Source organism: Colletotrichum fructicola (assembly GCF_000319635.2).
Source record: "Colletotrichum fructicola Nara gc5 chromosome Unknown KSG_Nara_v1_contig06, whole genome shotgun sequence".
NCBI classification, from domain to species: domain Eukaryota; kingdom Fungi; phylum Ascomycota; class Sordariomycetes; order Glomerellales; family Glomerellaceae; genus Colletotrichum; species Colletotrichum fructicola.
Genome location: NW_027094056.1, coordinates 4,489,157 through 4,509,287, shown reverse-complemented (window position 1 = coordinate 4,509,287; position 20,131 = coordinate 4,489,157). Strand labels below are relative to the sequence as shown.

General features: G+C 51.0%; 7 protein-coding genes across 7 annotated transcripts; 5 read left to right on the top strand and 2 right to left on the bottom strand.

Annotated features, from left to right (window-relative positions):
- Positions 1-124: 124 nt before the first annotated feature.
- Positions 125-4,731, top strand: gloA-0 (Nonribosomal peptide synthetase gloA; the record flags this gene model as incomplete). Its single annotated transcript, XM_032032583.1, has 6 exons — positions 125-560; positions 650-1,317; positions 1,372-2,150; positions 2,237-2,771; positions 2,846-3,143; positions 3,233-4,731. 6 exons carry the CDS (start codon positions 125-127, stop codon positions 4,729-4,731), a joined length of 4,215 nt encoding a protein of 1,404 aa, XP_031887830.1.
- A 1,507-nt stretch (positions 4,732-6,238) lies between these two features.
- On the top strand, positions 6,239-7,518 carry och1-0-1 (Initiation-specific alpha-1,6-mannosyltransferase; the record flags this gene model as incomplete). Its single annotated transcript, XM_032032584.1, has 2 exons — positions 6,239-6,630; positions 6,834-7,518. 2 exons carry the CDS (start codon positions 6,239-6,241, stop codon positions 7,516-7,518), a joined length of 1,077 nt encoding a protein of 358 aa, XP_031887831.1.
- A 1,626-nt stretch (positions 7,519-9,144) lies between these two features.
- On the top strand, positions 9,145-9,708 carry CGGC5_v011538 (uncharacterized protein; the record flags this gene model as incomplete). The annotated part of the gene is made up of 1 exon (XM_032032585.1): positions 9,145-9,708. One exon carries the CDS (start codon positions 9,145-9,147, stop codon positions 9,706-9,708), a length of 564 nt encoding a protein of 187 aa, XP_031887832.1.
- Positions 9,709-11,732: 2,024 nt separating this feature from the next.
- On the bottom strand, positions 11,733-12,854 carry CGGC5_v011537 (uncharacterized protein; the record flags this gene model as incomplete). The annotated part of the gene is made up of 3 exons (XM_066152542.1): positions 11,733-12,166; positions 12,224-12,545; positions 12,783-12,854. 3 exons carry the CDS (start codon positions 12,852-12,854, stop codon positions 11,733-11,735), a joined length of 828 nt encoding a protein of 275 aa, XP_066008278.1.
- A 603-nt stretch (positions 12,855-13,457) lies between these two features.
- atnN-3 (Aspercryptin biosynthesis cluster-specific transcription regulator atnN) lies at positions 13,458-15,610 on the top strand (the record flags this gene model as incomplete). The annotated part of the gene is made up of 3 exons (XM_032032587.2): positions 13,458-13,630; positions 13,747-15,494; positions 15,564-15,610. The coding sequence occupies 3 exons, from the start codon at positions 13,458-13,460 to the stop codon at positions 15,608-15,610; spliced, it is 1,968 nt and encodes a 655-aa protein (XP_031887834.2).
- A 1,413-nt stretch (positions 15,611-17,023) lies between these two features.
- CGGC5_v011535 (uncharacterized protein) lies at positions 17,024-18,538 on the top strand (the record flags this gene model as incomplete). Its single annotated transcript, XM_032032588.1, has 2 exons — positions 17,024-17,083; positions 17,174-18,538. The coding sequence occupies 2 exons, from the start codon at positions 17,024-17,026 to the stop codon at positions 18,536-18,538; spliced, it is 1,425 nt and encodes a 474-aa protein (XP_031887835.1).
- A 56-nt stretch (positions 18,539-18,594) lies between these two features.
- azaE-1 (Ketoreductase azaE) lies at positions 18,595-19,735 on the bottom strand (the record flags this gene model as incomplete). Its single annotated transcript, XM_032032589.1, has 3 exons — positions 18,595-19,365; positions 19,421-19,650; positions 19,714-19,735. The coding sequence occupies 3 exons, from the start codon at positions 19,733-19,735 to the stop codon at positions 18,595-18,597; spliced, it is 1,023 nt and encodes a 340-aa protein (XP_031887827.1).
- Between the last annotated feature and the right edge of the window lie 396 nt (positions 19,736-20,131).

Genomic DNA, 20,131 nt, shown 5'->3' with positions numbered 1-20,131 from the left:
CAGATCTTCTGCCATTAATACAGAGAAGAGTCGTCTTATTTAGATTGGGCTTGGATTAGGCTTCGTTTTTGAGTTTGTTTGTACTGCATCCACCCTCGCAACTTGATCTTCTGCCAAGGGTATCATGGCATCGGATTTTGCGAAGGCGTCCCTGCCTGGTGGCGTTGTTAACGACATTCTCAACTTGTGCGCCAGGCACAACGTCAGCGAAGAAACATTCTTCATCACCGCATGGTCTTACACTATCGCCATCTACAATGGCGCTTCACTTGTCACAACAAGTGTCATCAGAGATGGCAAGAAAAACAAGGTTGTAATAGAGTTTGACTCAAGAATGACAATCTTGGAAGCGTGCTCACCTTTGCATTACACAAAGATATGCTCGGGCGCAGATTCCGAGCACTCTCCTTGCAGTTCCACGCCAGGAGGCGAGCTTCACGACGACCCAGCCACGATTCTGTTCGCTCAAAATGGTCCTCTCGACCTCGAGTCAGACATTGGTGAACAAGGAATTTTACCCAATATTGTGATTGATGGTCAATACCGCATCGCTCTACACTGTACGTCATACTGCTCGCAGTTCCCTCGCGACGCGCACTCGGGGATACCCAATCAAATATCATGTTGGACAGCTATTAACGATCCCAAGGCCTCCCTCATTCTGTACCTGCTCTGTCATCCCAAGCGTTCCTGGAGACTTTCACTACCATCATCGGACAGTTCGCAACCCTTCCTCACGACACTTTACTTGGCGAAGTCAACGTACTCGGCCCCTTGAACCGCGAAAGACTTGAAAGCTGGAGCCCTCGCTACATACCAGTCGTCGAGCGTTGTGTTCATGACTATGTCGACGAGTATGCAATCAACACTCCTTGGAAGGAAGCTGTGGTTGCTACTGAGGGGCCCAATTTCACATATTCTCAGCTCTCGACACTCTCCAGCAGCTTAGCGAAACACCTCATGAACAGTGGCATCAAGAAAGGGGACATTGTTCCGATTCTGTTCGAGAAGTCTTCCTTTGCAGTTTTGGCCATCGTCGCTATTCTTAAAGCGGGAGGTGCCTATGTTGGGTTCAGTGCCGAGACACCCATCAACTTTCTGCGAGAATGTTCATCCATTGCGAACGCTCCGCTCATTATCACGAGTAATCATCACGAGGACCTCGTTGGGAAGGTCAGCTCCCGGGCATTAGTACTGGACCAACCATTTGTTGAGGGCCTGGTGAACTCAACAGATGATGAGGGCTTCTCATCTCCCGCTCGTCCATCAGACCTGGCCTATCTGGTGTTTACATCAGGATCTACCGGTACCCCCAAGGTATGATACATCATCACTCCGTGCGAGAGTTTCTCCTAATCCCTCAGCCAAAAGGCCGTCATGACGGAACACAGAGCCTACGTCACAGACGCCCTCGCACAACAAGAAGCTGCTCTACTCACTCCTTCCTCCCGTGTGCTTCACTTCGCCTCATACAATTTCGACGCCACCAACTTCGATGTGCTCAGCACTCTCATTGCTGGCGGCACAATTTGCGTTCCTACCGAGTTCGATCGCATCAACCGCCTCGCGGGGGCCATCAACGACCTCAGCGCCAACTTTCTCGGCGTCACAGCCACCCTCGCACAAATCCTCGAACCAGAAGATGTGCCCGGTCTGAAAACCGTGATTCTATGCGGCGAAGCCAACAGTCCCGAAATCGTTGAGAAGTGGACTCGGTCTGGAGCCGATATCATCAACGGCTACGGGCCTTCGGAGGCGTCATGCGCATTCTCATACAATGTATACACTCGTCAATCGCCACAGGCTAACAACATTGGACGGGCACTCGACGGAGCTTGCTGGGGATGGGTTGTGAACCCAGAGAACCACAATCAGCTACTGCCTATTGGTGCAAAGGGCGAGCTACTGATTCAGGGACCAACGCTGAGCAGGGGCTATCTGAATGAGCCGGAGAAAACTGCAAAGGTGTTCATTGAAAGCCCTGAGTGGTTACCAGGGAAAGTCGCCATCAGCATGGAAAGGCTCTACAAGACAGGAGACCTTGTGCGACAACTCCCGGATCAGTCTTTCGAGGTGTTTGGGCGTATCGACACGCAAGTCAAGCTAAACGGCCAGCGTATTAAGCTTGGCGAGATAGAGCACAAGGTTAGGTGAGTAGTAGGCGTCAGAAATGCTGCTTCCACATCCTCGACCTTAGGGGAAAAGAATGATGTTAAAGGGTTAACCGGCGTCTTAGTCTACTGCTTGGGGGAGAATTTACAGTCGCGGTGGAGGCAGTACATTTGACCCGCGGAGAAGAGCCTGCCTCAAAAGTTCTGATCGCACTCTACGCAAAAGATGTAGGAGGTACCCCAAAGGATGCTGCGCCGCTGGAGATTGTCAACGATAGTGAGTCTGAGCTCATTGATGTCCAAAGCATCAAGAAGAAGCTTGCAAATGACCTCAAAGCCATTGCTATTCCCCAAGCATTTATCCCACTTCTGAAGATGCCGGTCACTAGTCAAGGCAAACTAGACCGAAAGCGTTTGCAGAAAATTGGCAGTCAACTCGATAAGCTTAGGTTGGCTGCGTTCTCTGGAGTCACCGTATCTGTCAAGGATGAGCCTGCGATGAACGAGTTTGAGGCAATCGTCTGCGAGCTGTTCGCACGGTCACTTAGCTTGAGCAAAGGCGAAATTGGTCGCCAATCAGATTTCTTTCCCATGGGTGGCGATTCCCTTAAAGCCATCAAATTGGTATCTCTGGCCAGGAAGCTGGGTTTCAGTCTCTCGGTACCGGTAAAAGATGATACTCTTCCATGCACAACGAAGCAAGGATGACAACTGATACCATGCCTAATTCACAGGACATCCTTCAAAAGTCAAGACTGTTCCAACTCGCCGAGTTCCTGCGCAAGTCCGCTAAGACTAATGAGTCAAGGAGCTCGTATCAGCCATTCAGCAATATTGCAAACCAAATCACACTCGACGAAATACAAAAGAGCGCTAGAAACGCGTGTGCCTCACACGAAATTGAAGACATAGTCCAGGCCACAGACCTTCAAGCGAGCTGCGTCGCGTTCTCTACTTTCAGTGAAGAGCGCCGCGGAATCAACTGGCTCATATGTGACTTCGACGAGCCCCAGAACGAGACGGCAGTTCATCGTATGTGTGAAATATTGACAGAAAGACGTGAGTGCATCAGTGAAGAAACCAACTATTTCAACTGTGTGAAAGCGAGCTAACAGTGTCAGACTCCACTCTACGAACCTTTTTTGTGCCGCACAGGAGAGCGCTGTATCAAGCTGTGTCCAAGTGTTTTCGTCCTCCAACGAGAACTCATCTAAAACTTGCCAGCATTGAGTATGCTACCAACACACTCATTAAGGCCGACTTCAGGGACAGATACGTTGAGATGACTTGTCCTCAAACTGCCTTTGACCTACTCTCCAGCAATGACGCCACCAGTATCAAGCGTCTTCTGATCCGCATCTCCGCAGCTCAATACGATGGTCACTCCGTGTCAGTCTTGAGTCGCGAAATGGGGTCTCTTCTCAACGGATGCCAGCTTCCTGAGCTCAAAGGAAGCTATCAAGCATACCTTCATTATGCTCGGACAAACGAGTTGGACGAAGGCATTGCATACTGGGAATCGCTTCTTCATGGCGCGGAAATGACCCAACTTGTTTACCAGAAGGGTTGCAACCATGACGTCCCGTCAGGTGTAAACTTTGTGGATGGTGTGCTCGTCAGCATGATTGATAGTCGGCTGCTTGAGTCTTGTTGCATTGGCGACAGAAGCAGCAACACCTTCGGCGGCAACACCAAAGGTGCAATCGTCAAAACAGCCTGGGCGCTCACTCTTTCTGAGCTGACTGGTAAAGACGATGTTGTTTTCGGCTCCACAGGCTGGGGCCGCAATCACTCCGTTGAGTTCGCAGAGGATGTGATGGGTTCATGCACTTCGCACATCCCCACACGCCTACGAATCACCACTTCAGCCACAGGCAATAGTCCCAGAGTCATATACGGAGATCTGGTCGAGCAAATACAGAAGCAGCACATAGCTTCCATGCGATACGAGAACATCGGGGCGAATACGATAGTTGAGAAGTGCACAGCCTGGAAGCGGTGGACGCGATTTTCGTCACTGCTGGTTTTCCAGGGGTTAGACATCGGAACTCCGCAGAATTGCAGTGAAGATGGTGGAGTTGCTCCGACAATCAGGTTCACGGAGATCATGGACCCAGGCGATCGAGCGGACGTGATCGTTCACGTAGAGCCTTTCGGAGACCAAACGCGAGTCATGATGGCTTTCGCAAAAGTGTGTCTGCCCGAAGACGTGGCTGGCGTGATGATGTCGACATTTAAACAATACTTGAAGCTGATTACTCAGTTACCCGATCAGCCTGTTCCTCTGGATAAAGGCGACTTATCCCCGTTGTTGCCAATTATTCGTGAGAGCGCCATAATTAGGCGCACTCTGGATGTTGTAATCAACTCGCGGGCTGAGAATACTGTCAAAGAGGTTTGGATGAAGGTTCTTGATGTGGATGATGGCGAGTTCTGCATGATCAGGCAGGGTAGCAGGTCGTTCCTTGAGATCTGGGGCAATTCAGTGTCAGCGGCGGCCCTTGCTCATGAGTACAGGTCAAGGGGCTTCGCAGTTTCCACGGAGGACATGTTGCGGCATCAGATGGCATTTGAGCAAATGCAGATGATTTCAATGATGATTGACGGAAAGCAACAGTAATCAATAAACCGCAGTCTCGCGCGCAATAGGCTATTCTTAGCACATCAGATATGATTGGCTGCTCTACAGTTCTTGGACTGCGTTTGATGTTGACCAGTTGCTAATTTTCACCAAAGTCAGTTTAAATGCCCAGGCGAAAAAGTTCTCAACGCCGAACTTTATTGCGGCTGTCTTAAGGGCTGACTGACGTATCGATCAAGGATCCACCCAGTACGGGTCGCAGACGCCGAAGTGCGGCCCCACTTAAGGCCGTTCGCGGTGATTTGAAGAGAGAAAAGAGCGATTCTTGCCTCGCCCCAAAATGCCCCGTCTGAACGGGATGCAGGGTCTTTGCAACTCAGATAAGGTTCTCTTGAGAACGCTCAACTCCGTGCCGGGGTGGACCACTCAAGATGTTGCAAAGTGACGATTTTATGGTACGGATCCTTTTTCCTAGCTCACGGCAAATGGGCTCGTATTGGACTTCACTAGCCCATGCAGGGACAAGAGCACAAGAAGTTTTTGGCATTAATGTTGGGCGCAGCCGAAAAGAAAAACGCCAAGCGACTGGTTCAGATGTCAGAGTAAGAAAAGTTACCCCCTTCGACGGATCATCTTCGTCCGGGTGCCAAGCAGTGTTGCGTTGTGTGGCGTAGGCACATGGTCTCTGCTTACCCTTTTATTTTTTTTTGACAACTGCATGAGGGAGGGCAGGCTCAGAAAGAGCAGTTTAATTGGTTTCGAGGCGTATTTAATTGAACAGAATGAGAAGGATGTGAGGGATGGGATGCCCTGCGGTTGATATTACTGTGGTGTTATCCAGAAACATGCATGTCTCGTTCGGCTCCAGCAGATTGGCTGCCGATCTGGGTGTCGTTGAGACAAGGATGATCAGTGACAAGCATTACTAGAGTAAAACCAAGTTCAAAGATTGTAACGTGCGTACAGGCATAGATGCCGACTGACAGCCTTAGCAGAACCAGGAACACGGCTTGACGGTGTCATCCGTCCATCGAATGAACCCATCCGTGCGATCCCCAACCTAGCGTGCACTCTACCACCAGCCAACACGAAAGGTCGAAGAACCCACGCACATGGGGTGATTGAGGCTAGCCTGCCCTATCCGTCATGTCCCAGAATAATGTCTCCGGTGCCCAGGGAGGGAGAACTTCCCGTGCAAGGCAATCCCGCCCTGCCAGCCGCTCCATGTTGTGCCTGAGCTTCCGTGTTCTGGCCCCAAATTGGCTTGCGGAGCTGACGGATGTCTTAAGTGCCCACACTGATCTTCCAATCGAGGGATGACCCGCCCTGTACGGGCGTGAGAAGTCTCTCATCCCTCCCTTTACGGCTAGTCTTGCCAATTCGCCGCTTGCGAAATGTTCTCTGCTGGCGCTGCCTCGACTCGTGTGCTGTCTTGCGTGATACAATATTATGTACAGAGCCTGCCCCTCGGCAGCGCCCCCAAGGCCTCTGTCCTATTCTGCTCGTCGTCTTGCTGGCTCTTTCTTTCCCGTCAGCCGCCTCGAAGATGACGATGTACATGAGCGAGAAGCCCGAGCTGGCGGTCCGTACGCCGCTGCGGGAGCGGTTCTTACACCACATCTCTCGGCTCCGATACCGAACATGCGCACTAACGGGCCTCATTCTAATCCTCATCTCGACATTTTGGTTGTACGGCAACAGCGGACCGAACGGCCTCCGATTTCCATTCAGCGCCGATATGTTCTCCGTGGAGCACACAACATGGATTGACAACTCAACACGATCCGACTGGGTCAAGCCGCGCCCTGGACATATCATCCCGCCCAAGATCTGGCAGATCATGCTTCCGAAGAACTGGAAAGACAAATACCCTGTCAACAACCCAGACAAGTTGAAGGAAACAGCATCATGGTTGGCCATGAATACCGACTACGCCTAGTAAGTAATCTCCAGCCGTTTTTTCCTCTACGGTTTTTTGTTTCCTTGCAGACCTCTCCGTGGTCCTTGGCACCTTCCAAGCTAGGGGAACAAAATGTCGTTTCTTTGTCCAAACATCACAGACGTCATCCACTCTGTTATTAGAGGACAACGAATCTTTTCTATACCCCAGAGAGACATAGGGCTAACCTCACATTGTGTAGTACCCTAGTTGGTGGAAAGGGCGGCAAAGAATTCGTCGAGCGCCGCTTCGGAAACCACTCGAAGATCCTGCAAACGTACATCAACATGCCTAACGTCGGCATGAAGTCCGATATGCTTCGATACCTGCTCCTCGACGTCGAGGGCGGGGTCTACACCGATACCGATACCCTCGCCTTGAAGCCTGTCGACACATGGGTTCCGCGTAACATGAGAAATGCAACCCGGCTAATTGTCGGCATCGAATTTGATCAGCGAGATGGTCCCGCTTGGGCAGATATTCCACATCCGCTTCAGTTCTGTCAATGGACTATTGCGGCAGCTCCTGGACATCCCGTCTTTAAGAAGATGACAAACAGGGTGGTTGAATCTGTCGAGGATCTGGTTCGGCAGCACGGTGTTAAGGAAAGTCAGCTGAAGCCAACTAGCTTCGAGGTCATGAATTCTACTGGGCCTGCGGCTTGGACGGACGTTGTGTTTGAGCACTTGCAGACCATCGAACCTAGCCTGACCGACATTCGAAACCTGTCATATATGACAAAGCCGACGTTATACGGCGACGTCTTGGTCCTTCCTATCGACGGATTCGGGATGGGACAACTGCATTCTGACAGTACACATGACGGAACCATTCCTGATGATGCCTTCGTTCAGCACTTGTTCGGTGGTTCTTGGAGAGATCAGTGAAAAATGATCCGCATACTAATGGAAAGACGGAGTTTGTTTTGGGAAAGGCGATCGGCGCTGGCTTTCTTCACCAACCTTTTGTTGTTAATGGTCTGATAGGATCAGCTTTATGGATACCCACGATGATAGCTATAACATAATTCCTTCACCTGCATACCTATTCATGGCTCGAAAGCTTATTTTGGAGCCAAGTGCTCGCCACGCTGTCGGTGGAACATGAGGCAAAGGGCAAGTGCATCAAAACGGTAGCGACACCCTGACTGTACCGGAAGGATTGATTGCCACCTCCACATAATGTCAGCATGCTGTAGATCCTGTACGGCCCCTTTGACTCGCAGGTGCTGCCTTGGTAAGGGATCTTTCGAAACCCGTGGCACGAGCTGGGCACGTACTTGTTGTCGCACGAAATGACACAGCCGAACAGGACTGGAGCACTGCCATCTTGGTCGGGCGAAACAATGCTACTCATCATTTCCCATTGTGTCACGGGTAGATGATACGGCCAATGGTCAACCTCCTCATGTCTTGAAGTTTTCGTCCGAGCCATTTCCAGCTGTCTCCATGCTGAGAAGACATCCAGCCTGACTAGCTGCGGGAAATCCTACATCAGGAGCTTCGCCGTAGTGCACAGAGGACCGCAATATGTCAAGTATCGGAATTGACCTTTTACAACCACGCAAGGTCGCTCTCAATTGCAGCTTCGCTTCTACAATACTGTTACAGTGGAACGTACATTGATTTGAGCAAGTGTACAGTGCTTATTACATCAGAAGCTAGCGGTCAAGGAGTGTCCGCGGGTTGTATCAATCTGATCTAGCATAAGTATGTACTGGGCCAACCATGATATGAGATTATGAACCCGTAGTCTGATAAGGAATCCTATGGAAGTACACTGAGGACCTTGAGAACCTCGAAATGGTCATGCACAGAATGACATTCTGCATAGACCTCCAAGCCCCTTTCAATTTTGATCCTGGGCCTGCTCGCAAGAAGGACCAGATGCAGAAGGATCTCACACAGGCTCGTTACCCGTCGTTCCAAATCGCTTGTGGTTGTGGTAAGATAGTTGAGTTACAGGTATGCGGGGAAGAAACACCCAAGAAAGTCAACGAGTGCGTATAAGCATTCAGTCTTAATGACATCCAGGTTAAGCAGGCTCCAACCCCAAGACGCTGTCAACATCCACATTCTGTAACACAAGAGTAATCCTTGTCCGACGATGACGGGATCGTCTTTAGTCGTTGCATCCTGCTTTAGACCGATTGATCGCATCACGATAGTAGGCTGAACTCCCGGGCAACTACGGTGCCCGAAAGGATTGAAGGATTTCCACTGGAGCATGACTACTGGTTAGAATAGGGTGGTAATGCATTACAATAGTGACACTACGTTATCTAGACGAGAGCTATCTAAACGGACAGAACATCTTGTAAGTTGGCCTGACAATACAGACTTCAACTTCCACGCGAAAGGTAGTATATATATGTCGCTTCAATCGATCTCACTACGCCCGCTCCCTCTATTCGTCACCTCAGCAGTCGAGCCTTTATCTTAATTGAATCTACAAGAGAAAAGACCTAGTTAAATCCTTGAACAATCTTCCGACCCCTACGACAACTTTTCATCATGAAGTTCTCCAACACCCTTCAAGCTTTCACCCTCGCCATTGCTGGCCTCGCCCAGGCACTTCCCGATGGCTGGTACGAAGGAACCACGCTTTCGAATGGCACCATGGAAGCCAAGCCTCTCGGTGCCAGCGACACCAAGCTCTTCACCATCGAGCCATCCGCGGACTGGGAGAGGTCCGTCAGCGAGCGAAGCGTCGATGGTGGTGAACCTATCTCTCGTCTTGGTAGACGGTCCACCTCCTGCTGGGGCTCAGCTCTGGACCGAGCCGGCACCGATGCCGCCGTCTCGGCTTGGAAGAACAAGGTCGGACCAACGGGAGCCTTTGCTCTCCGTTCCGGCAGCAACCCCAAGGCCATCTGGTTCATCCGACGAGGGGTCAAAGTCTACTACTGCATCAACGCACCCAACAGCAGCGGAAGTCTTGATCTTGTTGACATCAACCACGCTCTCAAGCAGATGGACACTGCGTGCCCTCGATACACTGCTGGATACTTCCGGTGGGACGGATCCGTGGAGATCTTTGGCAAGGCAGCAGAGAATGTTCCCATTTGCCGAGGTTAAGACTCAAAGGCGATTCAGGAGGCTTAGTTTTGGTTGAATTGTTGAACGTTGCGACGAAAATGGCGAAGGGGTTTCAGTTCTTGTCTGTCGCTCCCGATGTCATGAACCAGGTCGGATTGGCCGTGGTTAGAGGAGATTGTTAATACAGTTGATTCTTTACGCAAACGCAGTCGTTACCTACATACATATAAAACTAAAACTTGACGTCAAACCATCTATATCTTCTAATCTTGCGTCTTCCTTATGATCAATACGAAAGCGAGGAAGACAACTTTTGCTCGCTTAAGTGGGAGCAATTCACGGGGCGCATTATCTTGGCTGGTCAAGATCCCGTTCTGTGCTAAACTCCAACATGCCGAGGACCACGATGAACACCTACTATCTAATAAAACCCCCGTTTAATCTATATCGAGAGAAGCCAAGTTCTAGCCTCAACACTTGGACTTTAGCTTGCATTGTGCATTTACTTTTGCCATATTGCATAGCACGTCGTGAGCTACATCTATCAAGAGTTCGCAGAACATAGGTTGTAAATTAATCTTAACCCAGAAAACGGTCGCATACTAGCTTCCAGGCATTGCGTTACAGCCTGAACTAGGAGACCGACTCGACTTACCTTAGAAAGAAAGGTTTGAAGCTAGGTAATTGTCCGCCATTCTGACTCCTTTAAGTCGATTCATATGTTGCTAGCATCGAAAAACAATCTTTTCAATGATAAAACTCAGGCCTCTCGGCATGCTGGGCAGAATATTGGGCTTCCTTTTCGGACCGAGGCTCCCATTCTTTGTGACGGGTAAGCATATGCGGCCATACGGCTGACATACAGGCTGTCTCCGGTGTCATGTTTCAACGCCAATTAATCTCAGAGCAGCAGTGTCATTGATACGTGACCACGTCGGATTACGTAAGGATTGGAAGGGCAGTGTCGAATTTGAGGTGTCTGATTGTGTGGTGATGATGGAGAAGTATTGAGTCTTTCGACATGAGTGGCTCAATTTGTGTACAGAACCAACCGGCCGAGCCAACTGCCGATTGATGTTATGCAGAGGTTATGCACGGGACAGCTGCTTGCATCAAGTCATCTAAGCGAACTCGCCAAGGGGCTGATGATGCATCTAAGCATTATAACAAGCTTCGGGGTCCTGATTCCCGTCCGTTTGCCTGGGATCGCCCCATTTTTGTCGGGTTGTCGGTGGGCGAACTCTCCGTCCCGTCTGGAACTGTTCGCTTCAGTGGGTGACACCGTGGTTGGACCAGGCCGCAGCGCCAAGCATGGCTCACGATGAATCATCCGCGCTAGCAAGGGCTAATGCATGTTTTGGTTGAGAATGACTAGGATCATCCCAGTCATGGCGTTGTGCACGAACCTGTCATCCTCCACTCGAAGAAGGGTCCGGAATGGGCTGCCGACTGGGAGAATGAGGGGTGATATGTCGCTGAAGGACGTCCTTTTTGTACGTTGTCGTTATGGAATGACGATGGATGAGCCATTGAGCATCACATTGAGCCATTATGTTGACGTTGGACATCACCTCCCAAAAGTGGTGATTTCGTATCTCGTGCCGCATCTCGGTGGCCACGGGATTGGTTTCGTGAGCGATTGTCGCTTACTGCCGTAATTCAGCATGCTGAATGAGCCATCTTGGGTCATGTTGAACCACCAAGGAAAGAAGATCGCGAAATCATATAAAGATAGATTTAAATAGCTTTCATCATCGTAGAGTCTGTTTGCAATGAAGAAATGAGTTCAAGTTAACCCCAGCACTAACGACAAGAAGCCATGAGAAGTGCATGGTACATCACAATGATGAAGAGATAGGCAAGTTGACAATTAACCAAACATTCCATTCATTAGCTGCTACATGATGACAACACCGGAAGATGACTGAACACAAAACTCTCTCGCACCACAAGGTGCGAGTCCATGGGTCCATTTCCAGCCGACATCGTCTGACAAACACCAGCGCTTCCTTCATACAACTCATTCCCACGGAGGCGAAAAGACAAAAAGGCTGACCATCCAGCTACGGCTTAGTTTCCTTCCGCATAACGCTCCTAAGAGCCTCGGTCTCTGCCTCCTGACGTGCGAGACGAAGACGGAGTTCGTCGCGTTCGCGCGTCATGTCCTCCAACTTCTTCTCAAGGTCCGAGATGCGATCAACCTTCTTCTGGCGGTACTTGCGGGCGGCGATGGTGTTTCGCTGCCGGCGCAGGATCTTGTCGGTGTGGGGGGTCGATATCTCTTGGCCTTGGCCGTCAGAGTTGGGCGAGGAACGGTGAGATGATGGGACCCCCGGCGCAGCAGTGTATACTGACATGTCCAGGGGAGGAGGCTGATTCGGACTGTTGTTGTTCGAGCTGTCACTGGAGCCGAAGAGAGGGTCCAGGTGAGGAGGGAGGAGGCTATCCGGGAAGGTGTCGAAGAGGGTTGGTGGTGTGGTGTCAATGTAGGGGAATGCTACATATATGTTTAGCTTGAGGCCAATTGAAGGAGTCACGGAATGAGTCAACTTACATTGGTCAATTGAGCTGTCGAGGGGACTGGCACTGACGTGAGGCGTCGCAGTAGCGGCAGACGTCCACGGCAGAGTGTCCCAAGGTGTCGGATCAAGAAAACAGGTAAGGCTCGGATCGGTGTGGACGGATTCAGGTCCGAAGAGCCCAAAATCCGCACCCGGGAGACCAGCGGTCGACAACGGTTGTTGTGGTTGATACTGAAGATCGTGAATGAAGCCGGTCTCGCCGGGGAGATTGCAATTATCCGCTGCCCATGGCAGACTGTTGGTGAGGTTGCCACCAGAATCTGGCGATCTGGCGGCAGGCGGCCGATGCTGATGCTGCGGCGGCCGGCATTGTTGCAGAGTGTAGGGGCCCCGTTAACTAGGGGCCAGAAGTTGGCGTTTTAGAAACGGAGGGAGTTGAGGGTCTCGACTTGCGAGATAGGTTGATTGTCCTGAGGAAGGAAGAGGAAATCGAGGAAAGACGAGCGCGGGGATGGGAATTATTAATGGAACTTTGGCTTCAGCGGTAAACCAGTGATCGGCGGGGAACTGTGATCATCCTTGCGGGTTTACGGCGGCCGCATTCTGCTGACTGCAGGATAGAACGCTAAACTCTTGTTGGCTAATGAGAGTACGGAAGTACATGGCGCAGTCTGTCTGACCTGTGGCAGTACTTTGTTGGAGGCGGACGGACTTTTTCGAGTCATGTGGAGTTCATCTTGCAGTTAAGAGAGTCGCATTCTCATTCTAACCCAGTTCAGCCACATCTGGCATAAAGTATGCATCAAGACCCCTTGATCGTTCAAGCCGAGACTGATCCCTGCGCCCCATGATCACTGCTCGAAATACTGCCTACGCGACCTCCAGGTCAGGAAAAAGAGCTGACAGGTTCACTCTTGCCTTGATGACAAACGTGTTTGCTTCATCCATCGACTCTGTGCCTCATTGAGAGCATCCCCTTTTGCCAGAAACAAGCAGCTGAGCATACTACGAATTTGATAGCGCCCTACACATCACCGGCGGATCTCGACCAAATCAGCCCACTTCCAGGAGACGCTGCAGAGCCCGTAAATCTACCTAAACCGGCACGCCCTCTGACGTTGCTCCTTCAGAGACCCCTTGCCAAGTGCTCATCTGCGGCTCACCTTTTGCATGGGTCGGGCCCAACGCGGAGACATAGCGACCGACCGACCGGAAATCTTTCCCATCCCTCTCATTTGAGTTACCCTCGGACAATCCCACCATCAGATGGATCCAGCACATCTTGCAGATACGGCGTCGACATCGCCGAGAAGCGCTGCCAGCCAGGCCGGCTCACTCGAAAGCGATAACAACAGCAACGGCAGACTATCTGTCGCTCACCGCCCCAGACACACCCGCACCAGCACGCCTAAAGTAAGGACAGGCTGTGTGACCTGTGAGTACCAAAAGCCCCGCTCGCGTATGCTGCACTCCGCTCACCCTCAGCAGGCAAGTGAGTTTAACAAGACGCCTAAGTGGCCGATCCTAGGCTGTTATCTAACATTAACCCTTCTAGAAAACGGCACATCAAATGCGATGAGGCAAAGCCACATTGCATGAACTGCCTGAAAACCCGTGGCGTATGCGATGGGTATGTCGTCAAGCCACGGAAGGCGAGGGGCAGGCCTGCCGCCCAACCGCAACGACTCAACCCTCCGTCACCATGTCGCGCCAACCAGCGTGTGCTACCAAGAGAACCGGACATGAACTCTCTGGACTTTGAGAATGATAGAGACAGCGTTTACTTCGAAGACTGGAACGACCTTGTTCAGGTTTCCCTCGGCGGCGCGCCGTTCTCCCGCACCAAGCTCTGGAACGAGATGATGCCGCAACTCAGCAGACAGAACCCAGCGCTACGACACGCGGCCATCAGTATCGGCGCCATGAGCAGGGCGCTGTCACAAAAAGGGAACTACGTCGTCGCGAGGAACTTCAACAACATCGCCGACCTTCTTCAGAGCCAACACTACCAGAGCGCCATCGTTCATTATTGCCAAGCTCTCCGACTGCAAGCTCACGCCGACTTCCAAACAGCAAGCATTCAGGAAGCAGTCCTGTTGTCCATACTGTTTGTTTCATTTGAGGCCCTCCGCGGAAATCGGCATTCGGCGCTGCAGCACGTGAGATATGGTTTCGTGCTATTACAGGAACTGCTTATGAGCGAGGATGCGGACGCGCGTATCTGGAATCTCGCCCCCGACCCGCGACAACTCATCACTGAGGTCTTAGACCTGTACAACCATCTCGACGTACAGAGTCGCACCGTTCTAGCCGGCAACGTAAAGACCAGTCGCTCACCAGCCTATGAGCTCATTAGAGGCCTCAAAGCCCGCGGTCACACTATTGAGACGTACAACATGCAGATCCAACGCTACACAGACCCAGGGGAAGGCAGGAAAAACATGCCAGAGATCTTCTACGATGCCGAACAGGCGTACACCTGGTGGCAGGTGTGTCAGCGGCGCATCGCGAAACTCGGTCCGTTATTGCTCAGCGTCATCGACGATCTCAAGTTAGATGAGATAACAGACGAGAAGGGAATCGACGAACTCCTTGTGATCATGCAAGACCGCCCAGAGCTGCTTGCATATTGTGAGAAGTCCATGGGGCACTTGCAACAATGGCGAGCATCTTTCGAGCCTCTTTACAATAGGACTCTGTCAGACAGTTCCATCAGTCGGAGAGAGTATCTCAAGATCTTGCATCTGCGGATGCACTACTTGATTATGTTTATCTACAGCTTCTTCCCCAAGTATGCAGATGAGGCGACCATCTCCAGCATGACACCATACTGTCGGGAGATCAACGAAGTTATCGAGATATTGCTGCGCGAACAAGAGAAGGATATCAAGTCGCCGGCGAATCTCTTCTCTATGGAGTTTGGCATCGCATGGCAACTCACTATTGTCGCCATGACCTGCCGCGATCCACTGGTAAGAGAGAGCGCGACACGGATTCTCGAAAAGTACCCTAGGCGGGAAGGATTGTGGGATAGCCAAGCTTTTCTTGCCGTCCTTCTCAAAAACCGTGACCTTGAAAGAGACAATGCCAAGGAAGGCACGGCGGCGGAGCAATGGAGACGCCTATGCAGACGCGAATTCATATTTGAGGATGCAGGGGAAACCATCATTTTCCGTTCGCTGAAGAAGAACCACACCACTGGGGAATGGGACCTGGTAGAAGAGACGGCTGATTTCAGAGGTGAGGTGGAGGGCTTGGTATGGAAAGAGAGGCCTTTGAGCGGACAGGGTTTTATCATGACCGGTATGAATTGATCGGCGCAGTAGCCATGTTGGGCTTTGGAAGTGAGACATACTAATGTTCTCACAATAGTGGCAGGAGATCCCGTGAAGGAACCAACTTCGCTCTGCCATTTGTAGGCAATGTTCTGTTTTCAATCGATACCCAAATTTCTTTGGTCAAAGATACTATGGGACTTGGTACAATTGTGCTGAGTTGTCTTCTAACATGATGCGAGCGATGAGACTGGCCCCGGCCAGAGTCAAGTGCCTCTTAACACATCTCATTCGCGTCTTGGCATCAGGAATATCCACAGTCAACAGAGACTAACGTAACATGGTCTGTGTTATGTTCCATTTCACTCTTCCAATGCCTTCCTAATCACCTCCTTGAGAACGAAGACGGATTGGTGGGACGGTTGACCTGGAGATATCCGCCTTCCATCTTCAGTCTTGTAGAGGCAGACATGATTTGATCTTCATTATCGAAGTTTGCCAACGATCCGGAGGTGACCAACGGCGGATATCCATCGAATCCACGGCGAAAGCTTGCGTGGGGAACAGCGGCCGCTTTGGTTTCTTGCCTGTCATGTTGCTCGCAGGGCTTGCCTTGATTGACATGAAAGTTGGTATCGTGTTGAAAGTCCTTTTCATTATGGAAGAGGACGGTGATTGCAATAGACATTCCGATGACTTAGCGGGGCTCGTGAACGATACGGCGCGGATTCGTTTGCCTTGAAGTTGCAGAAACTCGGCCAGGATTTAGTATGATGACGGGGAGTGTCAAGAAAAAGAAGTCGGCAAGAAAGGGGAGCGATACGTGCCTCAATATGGATTGCTGTTCAGGAGCAACCATCCCCATCCTCAGAGGTAATCATTGAAATATGTATGTTCTGAAAACTATGACGCAGAAGACTGACAAAATCGCATCCCAGGTTCAGCTTCCAAGGTTCTCGGCCTTCATTGCCGTAGTTCTGCATGTCCGCGAGTAAGTCTGTTATCGCGTGTTGGAGCCAACTCCATCGCTCTTTATTTGCGAAAGCGAGCGCTGGTACCAGTTCTCAGTCTAAAACTGCTGGTTCCTGGCCGTGGGATCCCACCGCGCGCTTCTACATCGACTTACTCAAGACTTAAAAATAAGCAGGACTAAAGACATGACGATTCTTTCAAGAAGAATCACTCAAGTTGTATTCAGTGAATAACAAGCAGCGAAGACCCCACGTTCATTTACAAATGCATCTCAAGATTCATCGCACTGGCCGCTGCTCTCTAATGGAAATCCACATAATAGAGTTTGGACGACGGAACGCTAACCCAATGCGGCAATCTCATGCCCAATGAGGTTGCTTCACACTCGAAGTCAAGCTCGTGTTGGCCTGACTCAAAATGCCTCTGCTTGTTGCGCGGAGTTTTTCCCTTCATTTGGAATTAGGAGACGGAAGTAATCGAAGTTCCGGAGACATCAGAGGTAAACTCACTCCTAATAGTTGTCGAAATTCCCGTGGCTCTTCGGCATTCAGTCTCCTCGAGGAAAATCACGCTGAGCTAGTCGAGATGGTGTTCCACGGTCGACCTTCGCCGGCCTGCTTCCCCTGCAGGTCCAGAAAGCTAAGGGTACGCTCCCCATACCACCATAAGGAACTATCGAAAAAGATGTCAATCAAACTGGAATTTTGGGCTCATACTAACATTATTGATTTTCAGTGCGATCTGCGATTAGAAGCTTGCGGCCAATGCCGCAGGGCCAAAATAACCTGCCACGGCTATCGGGATCCCAACGCTTTGCAGGTTCGGGACGAGTCTCGATCGGTGGAGCGGAAGGTAGTCACCCAGAGAGACGGAGTTATTCCAGGGTTACAAAGCCAGCCGACTGGTCTCGAACTGGGCTGGGACACCCGCGCTCGCTACGCTTTCTTCTCGACCTACATTGGCGGGTTCACGCGCAGCATGGGGGAAGTAACCCACCATTATAGGACCGCCACAGCATGCGATCATCTCTCTGCGAGTGTCGAAGCAGCCAGCTTAGCATATATGGGTACGCAGCTGGGCAGTGCGCATCTCCTCGCGCTCGCCAATTCCAGTTACGTCAAAGCAATCCAGAGGCTTAGCCGATCTTTGAATGATCTTAGCTCCGAAGGAGCTGAGGAAGCTCTTCAATCGGTTCTTCTACTAGACATGTACGAGAAAATGGTCCATCGCGATCCCCAAAACTCCCAGGCCTGGAAGAGTCACTCTCAGGGGGGTCTGACCCTCCTACACTCCCGCGCAACAACCATCCTATCGAGCCCGACTGGACGTCAGGTTGCCGCCCGACTAGTGACTGCTGTCATAGTTACCTGCGCAACAGTCGGTATCAACACGCCTAAGGAGCTGGCTTCAGTGCGTCGCAACATTGGCTATCATGTTAACAGTCCCAAGTGGAGCTTTCTAGGCATTCTGAATCGCGTCTCAAACTTACACTTCGATTTCAAAGCGGGAAGAATATCAGAACGCAACTTCATCATCCGAGCTAAGAGTCTGGACGATCAACTGGTTACATTGGAAGCGACAGTGCCATCGACATGGCGGCCCCTCTTGATACCAGTCACCGGGGGTAATCCTCATGTTCTCGGCACATATTATCATCTCTACCCGGACCACTACACCACGCAAGTCACCAATGCGCTTCGAACAATGAGGCTTATTCTATACATCATAGTAAAGCGTTACACTGCGGATGGCAGCTATACTCAAGACAGTGCCTTCAAGAAGACGATTCGAGACATTGCACATCACATTTGCGCGTCCGTACCACAATTCACGTTGCCAAGGGTGTGCGAGACGAACACTCTTCCCTTCTCGCCCGTGCAACAGCTTCAGTGTCGCACATTCCTCGCCCCGTTATATCTTGTCCACCAAGTGTCGGAAGATGATTCGGTGAAGCAGTGGGTGAAGAACTGCCTCGCAAACATGTGGCAGTCCGGAGGTTTGAAGACGGCGAAAGACATTGCCGAGGTCATGGACACGGAGCCAAATTTGGACTATTGGTCAGTCTTTGCAACGACAGGGAGCTACGCATTTGCAGCATAACAAAAGAGACTTGTTCTAATCTAAATGGAGCTCTACATTGAGCTACCGATGTTGCTTCAACCCTCCAAGTCCATCAGAGACTTCACGGAATCCACCACAGTCTTCTCATATGCTGTCCACTTCATTCCCAGAATTTCCTCAGCTCTGGAAGTGTTGTAGCCAAACGACTTAAGGTTCGGATTTGGTGCTCCTCCTATCGCATCCAGCCCAGGCAACTTCTCCCGCAAGTCTGGGAACTTATCCCATACGATCTTGCCCATTTCAGCGTTGCTATAGAAGCCACTGGTAACAAAGAAACGCTTTCCAGCTGCTTGGTCAGTTTCCATGGCCTTGACATGCGCCAATGCCACGTCGCGAACATCAGCCCAGAGAGGCAGTGCTGTAGACGGGAGTCCACCCTTGTGCTTGCCAGTAATCACCTCTGCCAGGAGCTGGTTTGAAGTGTTGACCTCAGCAAGAGTCTTCGGCGGTAGTCTGACCGGGCCGTAAATCATTGGCGGGTTGATCGTGGAGAGGGTGAAATTGGGTTTCTCGTTGGCGACAAAATCCCAGGCGGCCTTCTCTGCCGACTTTTTGGATACGACGTAGGCGCTCACGGGGCTCGCGTACGCATCTTCAATGGTCAACGGGCTCCAATCCTCTTCTGAGTATGTCTTCTCCGCCCCCGAGGCGGCAAGGCCAGGGTTGAGAATAACCGCAAAGGAGGAAGTAACCACGACGCGCTTCACACCTGGGCAGGATTCTTTGATCGCATGCAGAACTCCGGTCGTACCCAAGACTGCAGGGTCAATCAGATCCTTTTTCGGGTCGGTGACGTTGTAATGGAACTGAATCTGATGAGCAACGAGGGGAATTGAGGCTGTCTAGGTTTCGCAAGCTTACCGGACTAGCCACATGAAGCACAGCTTCCAGGCTGTGGGTGCTGAGAGCGGAAAAGGCTCCTTTGGCTGCAATGTCGGGGACGACGATGGTTTCGAGCTTGCTTTTGGGGACGTCTTTGAAAGATCCATGAATAGCCATCGCCTTCTCTTGCGATCGAGCCGTTGTCAGGACGGAGTGTCCGCGTTGAAGGAGGACATCGATCACATGGCCGGCGACGAAACCCGTTCCGCCTGATCGGTAAAATCAACCTGTTAGCTTTTGCTCGCTGGAGTGTATCCTGATGTTCACGGTACCTGTAACAAGGACCTTGGTCATCTTTAGATTGACGGAAAGACCGTGCCGACTGGTTGAGAAGTTGGGACGATCTGTGAGAAATAGCGGGCAGATGAGACGATCACAAATAGACAGGATTCTATGTCTGTCTTGCGGGCTTACGGATGATTTACTAATTCTTTTAAATCCTTTAAGGTTGGAAGACACCATCAAAGCTGTGACCATCTTGCCGGCTGTTCATGCGGCTGGGGCGGTATCCGCACCCAAGATTGGCAGAAGATTGACCGCTCTGTACGTGTCATGAAATCAGACGATCTGACCCTGAGGAAAGCGTAAATTAACCATACAATGAAGAGAACCATATACCAAGATCAATTACGTCGATAGGACCCGTGGAGATGGATGCGACCAAAAGGTTGTCGTCCGGCTCCGAACTGA